The 16,426-nt window shown below is 39.9% G+C and overlaps 1 protein-coding gene and 1 long non-coding RNA gene across 6 annotated transcripts in view; both read right to left on the reverse strand.

Moving 5' to 3' along the window:
- Positions 1–16,426, reverse strand: part of adam23b (ADAM metallopeptidase domain 23b) — a 29,583-nt gene that overhangs the window by 6,296 nt on the left and 6,861 nt on the right. For all 5 annotated transcript variants that reach the window (XM_016668665.1, XM_007546526.2, XM_007546525.2 and 2 more), the window contains exons 4-24: positions 12,865–12,928; positions 12,026–12,108; positions 11,838–11,901; positions 10,725–10,797; positions 10,392–10,468; positions 10,171–10,236; positions 8,025–8,093; positions 7,473–7,639; positions 7,196–7,280; positions 6,294–6,381; positions 5,488–5,539; positions 4,671–4,770; positions 4,514–4,585; positions 4,330–4,416; positions 4,150–4,230; positions 3,992–4,042; positions 3,845–3,908; positions 3,659–3,764; positions 2,460–2,579; positions 2,176–2,344; positions 605–716 (exon numbers count right to left, since the gene is read on the reverse strand). In XM_016668665.1, the coding sequence (XP_016524151.1) occupies positions 605–716; positions 2,176–2,344; positions 2,460–2,579; positions 3,659–3,764; positions 3,845–3,908; positions 3,992–4,042; positions 4,150–4,230; positions 4,330–4,416; positions 4,514–4,585; positions 4,671–4,770; positions 5,488–5,539; positions 6,294–6,381; positions 7,196–7,280; positions 7,473–7,639; positions 8,025–8,093; positions 10,171–10,236; positions 10,392–10,468; positions 10,725–10,797; positions 11,838–11,901; positions 12,026–12,108; positions 12,865–12,928 (1,850 nt within the window). The remainder of the gene's footprint in view (positions 1–604; positions 717–2,175; positions 2,345–2,459; positions 2,580–3,658; positions 3,765–3,844; positions 3,909–3,991; positions 4,043–4,149; positions 4,231–4,329; positions 4,417–4,513; positions 4,586–4,670; positions 4,771–5,487; positions 5,540–6,293; positions 6,382–7,195; positions 7,281–7,472; positions 7,640–8,024; positions 8,094–10,170; positions 10,237–10,391; positions 10,469–10,724; positions 10,798–11,837; positions 11,902–12,025; positions 12,109–12,864; positions 12,929–16,426) is intronic.
- Positions 794–2,154, reverse strand: LOC107835632 (uncharacterized). Its single transcript, XR_001661444.1, has 2 exons — positions 2,105–2,154; positions 794–2,008 (listed from the first exon to the last, which is right to left on the reverse strand). It is a non-coding gene; the product is annotated as an uncharacterized LOC107835632 (long non-coding RNA).

The following is a 16,426-nucleotide window of genomic DNA, read 5'->3' on the forward strand; positions in this document are numbered from 1 at the left end:
GTTTGGATGGTACTCAGGCAACTTTCCCCTTTTTTCCTTCTAAATTTAACAATGGGCTTCAAAACGTTGAAGAAATTTGATCCAGGGGGGATTTTCATACTACAATCTTTTTTTTTTTTTTATGTTGCTTTTGGATATATGACTTCTTCCTCACTGAATGGCCTTTCATGTCAGTACAAGACTGTGGATAATGAGATTCTCTTACCATGTTCAGTTTGCATCATCACAAGAACTTTTGCTTTTTGTTCTGGGGGTCGACGCACACGTTTTACATAAAAATATGGTAATCTCTATGACACCGTTTACGTCGCATTCAGGTCTCAGTAAACTCTAACCAAGGACGAACCAGACATGTTGAGGTCCGTAATTCTCTCCTTAATATCCGGCTTGTTTGGTGAAAATAATATATATATAAAAAAAAAAATCTCCCAAAAAAATCTTCTCTGTTTTATTCTGGCATTTATCAAATAGAAATAATTTTGGTCATTTTATACAATGCATGTAAATATCTGGTTTCACCTGATAATAACTTCACGCGAACTTGTCTACAATAAATATTTTTTCTTTTTTTAGAAGGCAGAGGCTGACAGAGGGAGAAACCGACCCTTGGTTTCTTCGGTTGTAGCGATATCGGCCTCTTTGGGCGGGTCAGGCATGCTGCAGTCTGTCCCTGCCCATGTGGCGTCACATGTGCATGTGGCTTCATTGTTGCACACCTGTTTGGAGCAGACAGAAATTAATGAAGCAGTGAGGGGGAGAAGCAGGAGCTTGTTTTTTTTTTTTTTTTTTTTTTAAATCTGCTTATGCATCAGGTCTATTTTGGGAAACGTTTTCCTTAGGAACTTTTGCCCAGCAGCCATTTATTGTGCGCCGTGGCATCAAAACCAGAAAAAGAGAAACAGGGAAATATTACTCAGGTTCACCTTTCAAGTTGTTTTACGTACAAAGCATATGCGTTACATTCTGTGCAATTGCATATTTAGCAAAACTTACAGAGCTTATTTAAACAATAAAACAAGTGTGGTTTTTTTTCAGTATGCATTGGTACATCCTTTGTGGGGTTTTGTCTTTTTTGCTATTCATCAATTAATCCATTTTTCTTTATCCATGTTTGTATTTTCATGGTTTTGTGTTACCATAAAAGTAAAAACAGTTACATTTTTATTGGTTTAGGTTCATTTTTGTATCATGTAACTTCAAAATAGTCAGAAAATTATTAGTATCACTATTTATCAAGGTTTTAAAAAATTAACTTTTATATATTCTGTCATATTCCTACAGTTTGCGCTCTTTTATAGAAGCAAGAGAAGGAGCTGGGGTGTCCAGAGTTCACTCCAACTACATTTAGCACATCTGTGGTTGTGCCCAGATGGTCAGCTGGTTGAATACCGGCTACTATATCCTCTTTATACAAGAAAACAAACAAACAAACAAAAAAACCCCACTTGGAAATATTTCACATTTCAAAAATGACTCATTAAAATAAGTCTTTTCATTTAAGCTGTTTTGCAAATTTGTTTTACTAAAATTTATCATGTGAATAATCATATTGGCCTATGTTTGTTCTCAAATTTGTAAGTCAACTCAGGTTTTCAAACTCTGGCTGTGTCTCTCTAACTCTGTTCTACATCTTGCTGAAGGTGCTAGAGGTTTTGGAGACTTCTTCTGACGTCCTGCTGTCTTTTCTCAGAGTGAACTTTGCTATGACGGACACACCTGGGTGTCTTGGCTTTGAATCTCCTCCATTTGTAGACTATTTTCCATATAGTGAAAAGGTTGATGTAAAATTATTTTCAGAGCTCCTTAAACCTCTTACCAGTTTCATAAGCATGTAAAACCTTAATTGTAAGCAATAATAAATGTGTGTATTAGTGTGTGTGTGTGTTTATCATTTGTCATTCAGTAAAACTGTCTGTTTCTTATGTCTTCTTGGACAAAGTTGTCATATTTCAAGCAGGTTTCACATGAGACCAAAGTCTGACAGCATATATTGTGTCATTCCACTAACCTTGTAAGAAAAATANCTTGGACAAAGTTGTCATATTTCAAGCAGGTTTCACATGAGACCAAAGTCTGACAGCATATATTGTGTCATTCCACTAACCTTGTAAGAAAAATAATTTATTTCTCCAGTTCATATTAAAAATAACAATTACTGGATCCATTGAGACTCACCCCATGGGCAGAGCACACCTGTCCATTAGGCCCAATGGGGCAGGTGCTCATGTTGAGTAACTGGATGGGCAGACACTTATGGTCAAGGCACATCATTGACGGCCCACAGGGAGTTCCATCCTCCACGTAGCCTAAATCGGTGTCATCGTCCAAAAGGACGTGGGCACCACTGGCAGGACGAGGTGAAAATGGAGGAAGAACAGAACCAAATGTTGTCAGAAAATTGTCCCTGTAAACTTTGGTCGTGGTGTTAAACAGGGCTATAGCAAATCGAAAGTGTTTACGTGCACTGTATCACGTTGCCTTGGTGGTTGAAGGAGGTGGGAGTGATGTCTCCTTTCATCATTCCAATGCGAGGTGTTCGCCCCACGTTTGTACACAGAAGATAACCACAGAACACGTCACTGTAGCAGAAAAAAAGACACGGATCTTTAAAAAAAATTAAAAAAACAACGTTTTATTGCCTCTAGCGGCCTTTATTTGAGAGTGATCAGGCAGGAAAGTGGGTAATGAGAGAGGGGGGAAGACATGCTGCAAAGGTCATCAGGCCGGGACTCGAGCCTCTGACGGCCGCGTCAAGGACTAGGGCCTCCATTCATGGGTTGTGCCACTGCAGCACCCCCAGCTCTTTAACCTGAATGACCTAAAGATCAGGTGACTCACCATTGAGTTACCTCACTCCTCATCTGACTCACCAATTTCCCGGCACCGCGTCTCACCAGGAAACGCCTGGTGGCGGAGCGCGGTTCAGCGAAATCGGTGAGTTCCCAGTGCAGATTGTGCTGCTGAGCGCCTACAAACTTTGACAGAGATTGTTTGTTAAAGAGTCTAGGAAGATGCCATTAACATCTCAGCCTTTCCCTTTATTGGATCAAATCAAACCACTATGAACTCCAAAGTGTAAAATATCTTCAAACACAACCTCAAAAAACAAACAAACAAACAAACAAACAAAAAAAAAACTGCAGCATTTTTCAGATGAAGGCATATTAAACAGAAATACCTAGACTAAGGCCGGTTTTGATTAGTTTGGTACATAGAGTTTAACTAGAATAGTGCAGTGCAATCCTGGCTTTAAAATGCACCGTTTGCTACTGAACTTTTTTCCTCCACTTAACTGTCCATCAATATGCTCGAACACAGAGCCATACAGATAGCCAGCCACTTCAGCAGTAGCTCTGTGGGTCAAATGTTTGCTTGAGGAACTAAACATTTGGTTTTCATCAAAATGAAAAGAAATACACTATTTGAAAATATTACTATAAATGTAGTAAATCTATAAAGGACATAAATTACACTTTTTGAATTGACTTATAACAAAACAAGTTTTTAATTATATTAAAACATACTGTTCGATTCTGAATAAAAAGGACAGTTCCTCAACAAAGAGAGTTGTTTGGTGCCCCCTTTTGGGGAATTGTAAAATAAGCAGAAATTGAATTTAAAGCTGAGAAGCTGCAGAGTGTCTTCATTTGTGACTCACTGCTTGCTACACTGGATCCATCGGTCGCCGTCTTTTCCGCAGTTGCCCTTTTCTGTCCCCTCCGTGTTCAGCTTCTCGTAGCAGAACTTCTCTGAACTTCCAGCCTCTGAAATATAGAGGCAACAAATGACCATAATCTCTTTTGGGGATCTCCACAGGCTTAATCAAGAATCAACGCAATCTCACTCGATCCCCAGATGTATTTGCACTGGTTTTCTCTTGTCTTGCATTCTCCAGTGTAGCAGCGACCCTTCAACATAAAAAAAGGGGTAAATTAACATTTTTATGTGGCTGCTCTTGTTTCGTAGTCACACAAAAGCTTTTTTCTCATACCTGGTTGACTTGACACATGTAGCCGTCTTGTTTATGCAGGTTGGGGGGGCACTACAAGGTCATAAACAGAGCACAGCTTCTTAGCAATCCTCCTCAACACATAAAAAAAAAATAATGTAAAACAAAAAAAACAAAAATGTTGCAAAAATAGAAAACACCTGTCCAGAGTCTCCAGTGCAGGTCTCTGAGATGTCGCAGTCATTCACAGCGTAGCGACAGCTGTAACCACGTGGGTAAAACTGGTAAGAAATGCAGAAAAGCATTAATGTTTGTTTTGTTGGATTTTTTTTCCCCCAAATGAACTCCAAACATTCTGTGTTTCATAACCAAACTCATACCAGACATGTGACGTTGCAGCAAGGCCCATCGCTGCAGTGCGCTCCATTAGCAAGGGAACACTTCTTGCAGCAGCCCTTGTGGCAGTCCTCAAGATAAACAACAACAAAAAAGGGTTTAATCTATCTTAGCAAATCAGGTGACAGCAAAAGTGCAGAACAAAGCAAGAGAAAAATAAAAACCTACTGATCTCAGTCCACAGTCACACTCCTCTCCAACTTCTACATATCCGTTTCCACAATGTGCCACCTCAAACAGCTGCCAAAGCAAGAAGAGACAGCATGAGGCAAGCATGGCAGGAAGGACAGGTAAGGAAAGGGGAAGAAGTATGTGTGCACCAAACCTTTGTTGGTCTGTTAAATAGGCATGAGCCTCCGCCTTTCAAAAGAAACTCCCTGTAGTCGGAGATGCTGCATTTGGAGAACCTCTGTGGATGTTGGACCCTGCAGCCGGAGAAGACATCCATTTGATGTTAAACAACAGCAGCGTCAATATTTCAAAGTGCAGCCAGAGAGCTTAAAGATCTGCTTTCCTTCAGAGGCATTTTCAATATGCACTTACATCAGAATGACGTCCTATAAGTTATTAATGTGTTTTTAGACCTAAACCATTCAGTGGCACATCTTGTGGATTTTCTATATTGCTTGCTCGCACTGTATTAATAGCTGAGGTGAGCCTGCATCCAACTCCCACCTTCTCCTTGGAGACTACACAATGTAAGACGAAACTATAGAAACTTTATATTAGAAAAAAAGGCAGAAATAAAAAAAAAAAATCCCTGGCAGTACCTCAAGGAAACACTTTGAGCACACTACTTCCTAGTGGGAAAATCAAAAGAAAAAAAAAATCTGGTTTATGCTTGGGAACAATTTCCAGAGGTCAGAAGGAGCCATCTTCATCTGTTCAACTGTGTACCCAAGCACTGCCTCAGTTAGATATGAGCCAACAGTCTGTGGACGCAAGACGTTGTCCGAGGTTGTCCTTTAAAACTCCGTAGACTTGCACAGCAAGTTGAAAACTAAAAAGTGAAAATCCTCACATAGTTAAACTCTTGATCACTGTACCACTGTGACCGCATAAATAAAGCATCTGCTATGGTTTCACCCTGATCTCTCTCTCTCTCTCTCTCGTGTGTATAGGTATGTGAATGTTGACATTACCCAGTGTCCTCCATTATGCAGCCGCTCCAAGAGTTTGCACACCCACACTCTTCTGCAAGATGAGAACACAAAAAAAACAAAAAAAAAACACTCACATTTACCGGAAAAAAAAAAAAAAAAAACAACAAAAAAAAAACAAACACTCACATTTACCGGAGGATTTGGATATCTGAGGCAGTTTGCTGAGTAGCTGCAAGTTTCACACTTTCTAAGCTTGTTTGTTTTCACAATTTTGCTCTCAGCACATTTTTAAGTTATCAGTGTTGGACCTGTCAGGCCCTGTGTGACCCTTTGGCCTCAAGTGCCTGGAGTGAAAGCGTCTTATGCCTGCCGACTAATGAATCATTTATCCAAATTTTGCATGTCAAAAGATTCTATTTGTTTTTTCACAAAGTTCATCAACCATATTTCAGGCAAAATGTAATAAATAGATTATTAAACAAATAATGGTCCTGATTCAAGCTTTTCAACTGAAGCAAAACAGCCTGAAATGAGAGAGAAAGGACATGGAGAGACCTAAGAGGGACTAAAACTGAGGTAACAGGAGTATTTTTTTTTTTAAAGAGGAAGTTGAAACTCAGTGAAAGTCTTTTCGGAGGAGGAGGAAACATCTGTGGACGCTTAGACACAACCGCCCGCCTTCTTATCTAACCTTGACCAACAGGACTGAGAATCTACACTGTTATCACCAACTGAAATACCCCCAGTTATCTATAGACTACTGTTTTCTACTTTAAATGCTAGGAAAAAAGTCTGGTCTTTCAAGTAAAGTAGCGGTGGGCAAACTAAATGTGTTTCATGTATACTTCTCTTGGCTGCAGGGTCCCACTGGATACCCAGGTTCTGTGCCAGACTCTGAGACAGAGACACGAACATGGACGAGGTGGTGCCGTACTGTGGAGACAGCAGCAAGTACGGGTTAAACATCAGCATGTTCGTAGATACACAAGCAGATATTTGTGAACAGAAGAAAACTGATGCATCATTTCTTAAAATGTTTCACAAAAAAAAAAAAATCTGAAAAAAAATGTAGCTTGCATTTGTATTTAGCTGCTGTCCAGATGAGTTCTGATTTTCAACCTAGCCTGTTTGGGACACCCCAAAAAAATAACTTCAGTTGTTTCTGCTTTAAGCTGCAGGATATTCTGACCCATCCATCCCTGGAGATTACTGACTCAGTGAAGGGGAGTGGACTATGCTCATGTGGTCAAGTGGTGTCATTTAAATATATAACACTCTGTGTCAGCATCATAGGCATTTATTTGTCATGCACTCCACAAATCTGGCCAGAGTGGCAGGAAAAAAACAAAACATAAAAAGTCCTGTTTCCAGTTTGCCATAAGCAACATGTTAAGAATGTGTTTTGTCAGATGAGATCAAATCTGCACATTTTGGCTGACATTCAATTACTATATGTGGAGGAAAACTAGCATTGCACATCCTCCTGAGCACACAATGACCTTTAGCATCATCCTGTGGCGACAGGGGAGCTGGACCAAGTTAAAACATACACCCGAAGCTACAAAGGATCTGTTTAGAGCAAAACATAGTCATGAGCTGTAATGGCAATGCTTCATTTTCGTTCCGCTTCATCACTTTGTGTTGGCTCATTAAGTAGAATCCCCATAAAATGCAAAACTATTTGTGATTGGAATGCGTTCATTGGGTCTGTAGATTCGGCTGTGGCTATAATCACAGTAAATCTGACCTCGTTGACCCCCACTCCTCGGCTCACGGAGCACATGCCGCCAAAATACGCGGCGCTGCTTCTCCTGTAGTGGAAGGTCACATTTCTGCAATTGGAACAGAATAAAAAATAAAAAAGAAGGCATCAAGCCAAAAGATAAAACCATTTAACGACATGTGAATAAACAAGGAGTTCTGTTTTGGGGCAGATAACTATTTATAAAGCATAGAGCTTAAACGAAATGAAAATAAATAAAGAAGAATCATTTCTCTTCTATCTGGCATTACAAAGAACTTACGAGAGGAGCTGCACGGAGTCGGCGTGCAGCTTGATGCTCTGCTGGCGATATTTGGAGAAATCTCGCAGCATTTCCAGCGGCTTCACACCTATGGGGATCTGATCCTTGTCTGTCCAGATCTCCAAAGCGACGAGCACCACACGCGTGTGCAGCTGGTCTTTGAAGATCTGTCATTGAAGTGTGCCATGAATGGAAGCAAAAAAAAAAAAAAAAAAACAGAGATAGAGAGAGCAACAGGGGGGGATAAGAGAAAGCAGCACAGGAAGGAGAAACCACAGCAGGGGTGAGTTTGGATTTAGAATTCTGAGAGNTGTCATTGAAGTGTGCCATGAATGGAAGCAAAAAAAAAAAAAAACACACAGAGATAGAGAGAGCAACAGGGGGGGATAAGAGAAAGCAGCACAGGAAGGAGAAACCACAGCAGGGGTGAGTTTGGATTTAGAATTCTGAGAGCAGGGGAGAAATTGTTGAAAACAAAACACAATCCTTGTGGTGACTGCTCTAAATGTTGTGCAATGCATTCACGAAAGGGAAGCTACAGAGGGTACTTACGCCATCAACAAGATTCACCACTGATTTTGCAAAGTTTTTCGTGTGCTGCTTGTTTTTGTGTCTTTTATACTGCGGAGACAGAAAAAGGACACATGATGGTTTAGTTACAGTGTGACTTCATGATGCACACACGCGTTTTCAGAGACAAAGCTCCCTCTTGTGGGGGACAAAGAGGCAGGCCTGAAATATTAATGAAGGGATGCAGGGCATTTCCTGACATTTAATCCTTTTCAACATTTCCTGTCTCAGGTCAATAGGGATTACTGCTGTGTTCCAAGCATGTAAAATGTCAGAGAAATAGGGAAGAATCTTATTTATTAAAGCTTTTATTTATTTCAGCCGCTTGCACTTCCTAAGTGCATTACTTTTAATTTGTTTTAATTGAAATGCTTCTGGCTTTGCAGAGCTTCTCACAACAAGAGGATATTTGTCCTCTTCTTCCTGCAGTTGTCAATGCAAATTAAATTTGAAACTCCAACCCTGACAACTGTTCATTTATTTCAATTTTGCATGTTTAGTTTTCTAAAAATTTAACTTCAAGACCCAGAAACTTAGTTTTAGCAAGAACCTGCAACATGTAATCTGTAGAAAAAAAAACCCCAAAACTGATATTTTAACCCTAATATTTTAAAATCTACTCTAAAAAAAACATGTAATTTATTCAAATTTGTCCACAGTTGCATACATTTCCATTGGTGTCATAAGTTAAATGTTCAAAATTGCATAAAAGGGACAACTTTAAAATAACATTAAGCAGATTTTTGGGTACTATGCTCGACTTGAATTTGCCAGTGAAATCTGAACTACAATCTCAGACAATAACACAGCCAAGTCGAGGTGTGGTTAGAGTTACAAGCCATAAAACCATATAGATTTACCAATTGTAGAGATGCTAAGTACTTAAGGACCATTAGTAATACAAGCCAATACAGGTCAGCCATATTGAATCTGACCTCGAGAGACTCTGGTACAAATTGAATACACCATTAGTTCATCTTACGGTGGCCTACTTTTCAAGGCTCGCCAACAACGACCGCTGAACAATGTGTGTTCAAAACTTTTAAGATCAAATCCTACCTACTTTCTCTTTCTTGATCAGGTTTGCCAACAATAAAAAGTAGTCTAATCAATCGACCACTGCGGTGGAGGACCACAATGTGACTGCTGCAATTTATGCAATTGGGTTATTGGTTAGGTTATGGTTTCATTTGCAAAAACCTAATTGTCACTTGCAATTATTGCTATTATAGAGGACGTCACCCCACCTACTGTATCTATTTATGGTTCAATAATTGCATTTACACAAGGGTGGTAGACAGTGCTAAAACCTTCCTCCTGGCTCTGATTGGTTGTGTCTGACTGGGAGCGGTGCAATTTCTGTAGATGGCAATAATACCACTGGGAAGAGATGGAGGAGCTTAATTTTTTCACATATTATCTCATACCATACTATGTCTTGACATACTGTCAAGACAGTAATAGTTTTAACAAATATGCTAAAACCATATTTTGTTTTTACATAAAAGTTGCATACTGCTGTAGAGAGTGTCTTCGGAATAAAAATTCAGTGAATTTGAGTGGGGTGATAGTCTGTTATGTCTCCAAGCTACTGCGCTCATATTACATTTCTCTGGACCTTCATCACCGTATAAATCAGCATAAATCTTCACCTAATAAACTCGAATGACAGCTGGGCATGTTGTTGATGCTACTTTCTCTTTTTAAGCTTTTTTAGATATTTCTCCATATACAGTTATGATACTCAAGTCTGACGACAACTGAAAAGAAAAGGTTCTGAAAATAATCAATTAGGCTAATTAAGTCTATACATACATACATTGAAACTGTTTAAGTTGAAGATTATACTGGCTTTTTTTTATGTAAGTATGAAAGATAACTACATTTATGAGACCCACACAAATACATTCACCCACACATACAAAAAAGGGGAACTCCAACCTCAAATCTAAGCATGCAAAATGTCACGACAGAGTAGGACAAAAAGAATGAAGTGAGTTTATGCCTTAGCTTTACATGAAACCAAACTTGTGATTTCTACTGTATAGTAGAAGCTTAGGAACAAAAACAAAATGAAATTAGCCAAAAGAATGGAATTTACACAACTGCCTCCAGTAAAACCACATACCATACTGTGGTCACTAACAATCATGATTTCCAAATACTTCATCTCCTCAAAGGCGCTACGAGGCATCTGCGAAGCAAAACAAACAATTACAAGGCAATTGAAAACATGTAATTTGAGGCGGTGAACCGCATGTTTAACCGTGCACAGACTAATCTAAATTCATTGTTGTAAACACGAGGGACGGTGATCTAAAAGTGTTCCATCGGTTCAGAGAGACTCACTGCTCGTTTTTTTCTGCGCCTCAGCCAGGATAACTCATTTAGCTCGGAGAAGAGGTCCTCCTCCCCGTCCTCGTACACTGCAAACACACACAGGCAAACAGTGACAGCTCAACATAAACATGTGAGATATTTACCACCATGTAGGCTTCAAGTTGTGCATTCAGGCCAGCTGGGATGGGCTTTTACTTGGGTACTTTCCTAGAACAAATCTAAGTCATTTCTCATCTTCTCCAGTGTGCTAAGTAACAGAGAGCCAGTGTTGAGGGTGTGGTGCTGGTCATGGGTGGAGGAGTGATGGACAAGCTTATGTAAGGTGATAAATGACAACATTACCCTGTTCCTCTGACCAGTGGTTGGATAGAATTGAGGCTGCTCTCTTTATTGTGTGAGGCCTTGCAGCTGTATCCTGCAGGATGGAAGAAAACATCACAATAGGAACTCAGACAGGCAAGAAGATGTATTTCTTCGAAGCAATTGCAAAAATAAACGTGGAAAGCCGATAGCAGAACAATGTGGGAAGTCAACAACAGGAATAAAAACAGAAATAGGGGAATTTTTCACAAGAAACAATTGAGTAAATTGCCAGATGTCTTAGATTAAACAAGATTACAGTGAATCATAGAAATGCTTTAACATAGGGAAACATAATCTTTTATTTTTGTGCACAACATGCTGCTTACGGGATTATGGCATTTCTGTTTATTTATCCATTTATTTGTTTATTCTCTTCCAGGGGTGAACCAATATTTTACAGGGCCCTATTCAGAATTGGAGTAGGGGGCCCCATCTCCAACATCAACAATATTTCTTCAAAAATGTCCAGCATTGATTGCATCTGTGTTTAGCTAACACTCTGGGATGTCATAAATTACTAGTGAAGAAACAATAAATGTCAAAAATAATTGAAGAATGTGTTTTTCTTCACTCCAAACTTCCCCTCATTTGACATTTTTTTAAATTATACATAATAATAAATTCTCTCAAAGTCTAAGTTACGAATGTTGATATTGCTCTCAAGTATTGAACATTTTTCTCCATGAGATTACAATTACATTGCTCAAGTGAAATTAAATTCAAATATTTATAATTTGCTAATAGTATAAAAAAATGAAGAAAATTTGAAAATGAGTTTTCTCTCCATTATTTTATCTACAAATTAAACGTTTTGTATTTAACTCTATGGGAGACGTCAAGAAGTCCTGTGGGCATAGAGCCCATAGACAGCAGATTAGTTTCTTCCAACCCAAATAAATAATATCTTTGTGAAACTGTTTCCAACAATGAAGCAGATTCAAAACTAAATACTGTCACACTGTTTACTGTATTGCAATTTCCAACTAAGGTGCTGAAAGATGCTATTGAGCAGTTTACAACTACAAATCGCTAATAGGTATTTATAAGATTTCTGACACATTGTAGGACTTCTCTGCAAATGCAATAACTTACAATTAAGTGAGCCTGGTGTAAGGGCTCAATTAGATATGCATGGACTCCGTCGTCAAACATCCCGCTGCCAGGGCAGACAGAGAGAATGGAAAAAAGTAAAAGGGAGAGGCCAGTCGATAATGAGGAGAGAGCAGAGTGCATTGAGCTGTATGAGGTATTCTTAGCACACAACTTTGCTGTTCACTTACTGCAACCCATTGCAGGTAGATAAGGCCACGTGGGAATTGCTGCACCCCCTCACCTGGCCATGGTAGTAGCAGTGTTCCCCGCCCTAGGGAGGAAAACGCTACAAATGCATCACCAAAATAAAGCAGCTTCACTGTGAGATCCTTCTAATGTTCACGCAGGTCTAAAAGTGTAACAGATTGTGCTGCAGATGTCAGTTTGGACTCCTTGCAGCGCATTGCTGCAGGGGGTCTCAATCTGTGCTCGTTAAGGCGTAAATTTAATACTCTGTAAGGCATCTCCTGGCTCTGCTTTGAGACTCAGCTGCTCAGAAACTCTCCTCCTTTCCTGCACATCGTTCCTTCAGCAGCTATTTTCTTACCTTCTCTCACACTACTTTATCTGTCTCTCAGCCTGCACTGATACTGCAGAGTGCTTTTTCCTTCCCCCATCATGTGACCAAAGCTCCAGCAGGAGGCTGCAGGGAAGTGAAACCCTGCTGATTCAGCCCGAGTGTGCCCAGCCCAGCTCTGTGCCTGAATCAGCAGCAGCAGAAACTAAGCTCTGAACCCCTCCACTATAGCTATCTATCTATCTATCTATCTATCTATCTATCTATCTATCTATCTATCTATCTGTCTATCTGTCTGTCTGTCTCAATGCTTTCCTAGAAAACAGCTCATCGTTGCGCGTCAGAGCTGATGCCATTTTTAACTATTTTCTTTCACTACCTGCTTTTCTGATTTTACACAAAGCCAATCTATAAATGCCATCATTGCCCTCTGATCTGTAAAAAGAAAAAGAAAAAAAAAAACCTGAAAATAGCAGAACAGAGAGAGTGCCAGGGGAAGAAGATGATTACCTTCGACAGGACAGGTTTTCCGTTTTCGTAGTGGATCTCAATGTAATCGGAAGACAGCAGGTCACTGTTAAAATGAATGAAATAGTAAATAGGATCAGCCACAATGTCTGAAATGGGTTTCTGTTAAAAGTTTAGAAGCAGTGGCTATCTCTAAAGCAAAATATGAGTGCCTCGGCATCTACATTTTACAGTTTCTTTTCAGTCACTTTGGTGCATATCTTGGAAAAGAATTGATATCACATCTTCAGTCATCAAAACATCAGTTTCTGTGAACAAGTTGCAAATGTGTTTGTACATTCATCCAAGTATTTATGAACAGTTAACTACATTTCTTCTACATTTTTAATTGCTTATGTCTAAATCTGTCTTGAATTGGTAAAATTGCTCCAAGGTGAATCATGAGTTTCTCTATTGAACCAACGACCAAGCAGTTTTATAGCTCAGTGAACCATGAACTGAAAGGTATGTAGCGTAAATGGCAAGAGCACAACATGATGTCAAATGTCTGACAACAGAAGGTCAACAGCATGTGCAGTTTTCGTTAAGCAGATTGTTGCATTTGTAATTTTGTTTTATTTCTTTCAGTTCTGCAGTGCTGTCTTTTCCTTTCTGTACCACAATGACATGGTCTGCCAACAAATTACAGTAAAAGCATAAAAGTGGATCTTGTCCAATCTCCTGCCATTTATCTCCCACAAGTACAATTTACAATACTTTAGCCATAGTTTACAACAGAACATCCCTCCAGTGAACACTACTTTAAGAACATTTACAGTGTTGCCATGTTTGTTTTTGATGACTGCTTACACCAAATTGTATGGTTATTTACACAGGACACAGAGGTTGGAGGCAGCGGTGACTTGAAATATTTCTAATAAAGTGGTGGAAGATGGAAGAAGTCCACTTTGCTAACAGCTCTTTTATTAGCCGTTAGCTTCAGAATGCAGGTCCAGCTAATCAGAAGATGATGATTGTTTACATTCAATATTGTGATCAAAACAGGGTAACTACCTAACAGAAAAGCTAATTATCAACAAAATAGCATTTAGTTAAGCTGCTATCTTTTTATTTTTGCACTGCTTTTACTCATATTAAGACAGTTACTGTGACCAGAATCATTTTGTGTATGTCATTCTCAATTTGTGTTTTAGACAGGAAGATCTTTGGTGCAGCAGCCAAGTCTTATCTACTGAGAGAATACCTGGTTATAACCTTCTGAGAGAGCCTCACTGAAAATACCCCAACATGCCCTTTATGTCAGGAGAATGTGACTCAGTCCTGTTAGAAAAACGTGTTTTCTGTTTTCTCTGACTCACATTTTGTGGCTGCTTTGCTTGGCACATGAGCAAGAGGCTACTCAAACATTCCCAGTTGAAAAGAGTGAAGGGGTATGATTCATGACTTAGCTCTGCCCCGCTCAACCCAAGCAAAAAAATAAAATAAAATAAAAAATACAAAATAAAAACAGAACACTGAAAACAATTATGTACAACTGCATCCAACAGCTTATAGAGACAGGAACAGAAGCCAGTATAACAAAATGAAAGCTGCAAACAAGCCCTGATGTGATAAATGATCACCAGGCTCCAGTTTTCACCTTGAACACAACAGTCCTGCTGTCAGTTGCTGCTGTCTGAGTCAGCATCCCTCACCGTTACACACACTCAATCTGTTAGCTGACTTCTAAAGACTGCAGAATCTGCCATAACTGCGCTTTTTTTTCTTCTTTTTCCTCTTTCCTCCTGGATTTAACCTTGCAAATCAACAAAATCTCCCACCCCCTTTCTGTGGACATGCGTGCATGAAGAAAAAAAAAAAAGAAAAAGAAAAGCTCTGACATGTTCGAGTGAGGCTAAGAAGCATGTGAGCAGAAACTGCACCCTTTCGTAGAGAAAAGTCAGGGCAGGAGCAGCATCTCTGAGGTATTCCTCAGCGAAGGGGCTATTTTTAGCTCGGCAGATGAAGCAGGACGAGACGAGTGAGTGGGCCATGCCACGGTGTCTTGGTGTTTGCGTGTTGGAGCGTGAGTACAGGGCGTGAAGGGACTGAGCAAAGCAACACGGGCACCTTGAGGAGCATGTCTGCTTGACTTGTGTAAAACGGATACAAACGGGGAGTCCTGCTCAGAGGTCCCTGAGCGAGCAGACAGAATGCTACACTGCAGCAGCAGCAGCAGCAGCAGCAGGGAAAAGCCAGAGAGAAAGGTCCAGGAAACTACAGGAGGTTCTCACGTCTGGCGCCAGATCAAATCAAGCCCCGCTGCAGCACGTAATGCTCCCATGCTGTTCATGCAACGCTGCAATCTGTCCCCTAATGAAGGAGACGCGCTAAGGAAAGGTCACAGACACTCAAATACTCCACGTCTGCAGACCCTAAAGCCCCTCGAGGTAAAACGGGATCCTGATCCTCTGAAACGATTCAGTTTGAATTAAATTCCCCCCAGCTTCCAGTCCCAGGTTCACCGAGAGATGAGCAGAGAAACCAGCAAACAGCAGCACTTTGCAGATCCAGCTATATTTAGCGCAGCACCGGTGCAGCTACAACACAAGACAAAGACTTCAAAACGCTGCTCTCACACAAAAAAAAAGGCCATCTCATTGATAACCAACATGCAAACAGCTGGCAATCAAGGTCACACAGCTCTCTGTTTGATTCCTTAACATTGAACAACATGCACTGGCAGTGCAAATTAAGTTCATTAGGTTGTAATTTCAGAGTGATTTTTCTGTAAGACACACAGGCTGTATTTATACTCCTAAGTGTTTGACCTTCAAAAACACAAAGTCAGGCAGATTTCTAAAACTGCTGCCGAAAACAGATGAATTCTGCACTTTGTAATTTTATCCCGGCACTTTACTGTTACCAGCTAGGGTTTTCTGTAAAATCAGCTAAATTCATTTTAGATATAGCTTGTCACCTACAGAACAATGTGTTATATGTTTTTTTCATTTCTTTATATTTTTGCTGTAAATTGGTAAGATAGAATGTGCACACATACAAAAAACACATCCGTCAAATGAGAAAAGGCGTCAGTTCTTTGAAGTAGGTTCATTCAAAATGTTTCTAATGTTTACAATCTCCATATTTAAGGGGACACCAAGAGGCTCAGTGGTAGAGCCTCTGGTTTGATTCCCATCCGGCCATTTGCTGCTTTACTTCCCTTGCTTTCTGTCTAGCTACTGTTAAATACATGCCACTAGTGCCATTGAAAAAAAATCCTCATTCAAATGATAAGTTTTCTTTGTTTGTCTTCCTACTTAAAGGTTTATTCCTTCCAGGTAGCCCCACCATTCATGCGTTTGCAGAAAAGTCTAATCTACTGCTTTCATTCAAGCCAACCCCACAGGAAAGTAAATCAGAAAGTACCTCATTGCTCTGCGGTTCAAAAAGAGAGAAGACTGGTGAACTAAAGTTACATGAGTTCAGACTACATTCGCTTACAAGTTATGGAAAACCCCGTAAGTACAGTGATCCCTCGCTATAACGCAGTTCACCTTTCGCAGTCTCGCTGCTTTGCGGATATTCTTGTGCAGTTTTTATCACAGTCCATTGTGTGTGTGTG

The sequence above is a fragment of the Poecilia formosa genome, unplaced genomic scaffold, assembly GCF_000485575.1.
Source record: "Poecilia formosa unplaced genomic scaffold, Poecilia_formosa-5.1.2 Scaffold16, whole genome shotgun sequence".
NCBI lineage: Eukaryota > Metazoa > Chordata > Actinopteri > Cyprinodontiformes > Poeciliidae > Poecilia > Poecilia formosa.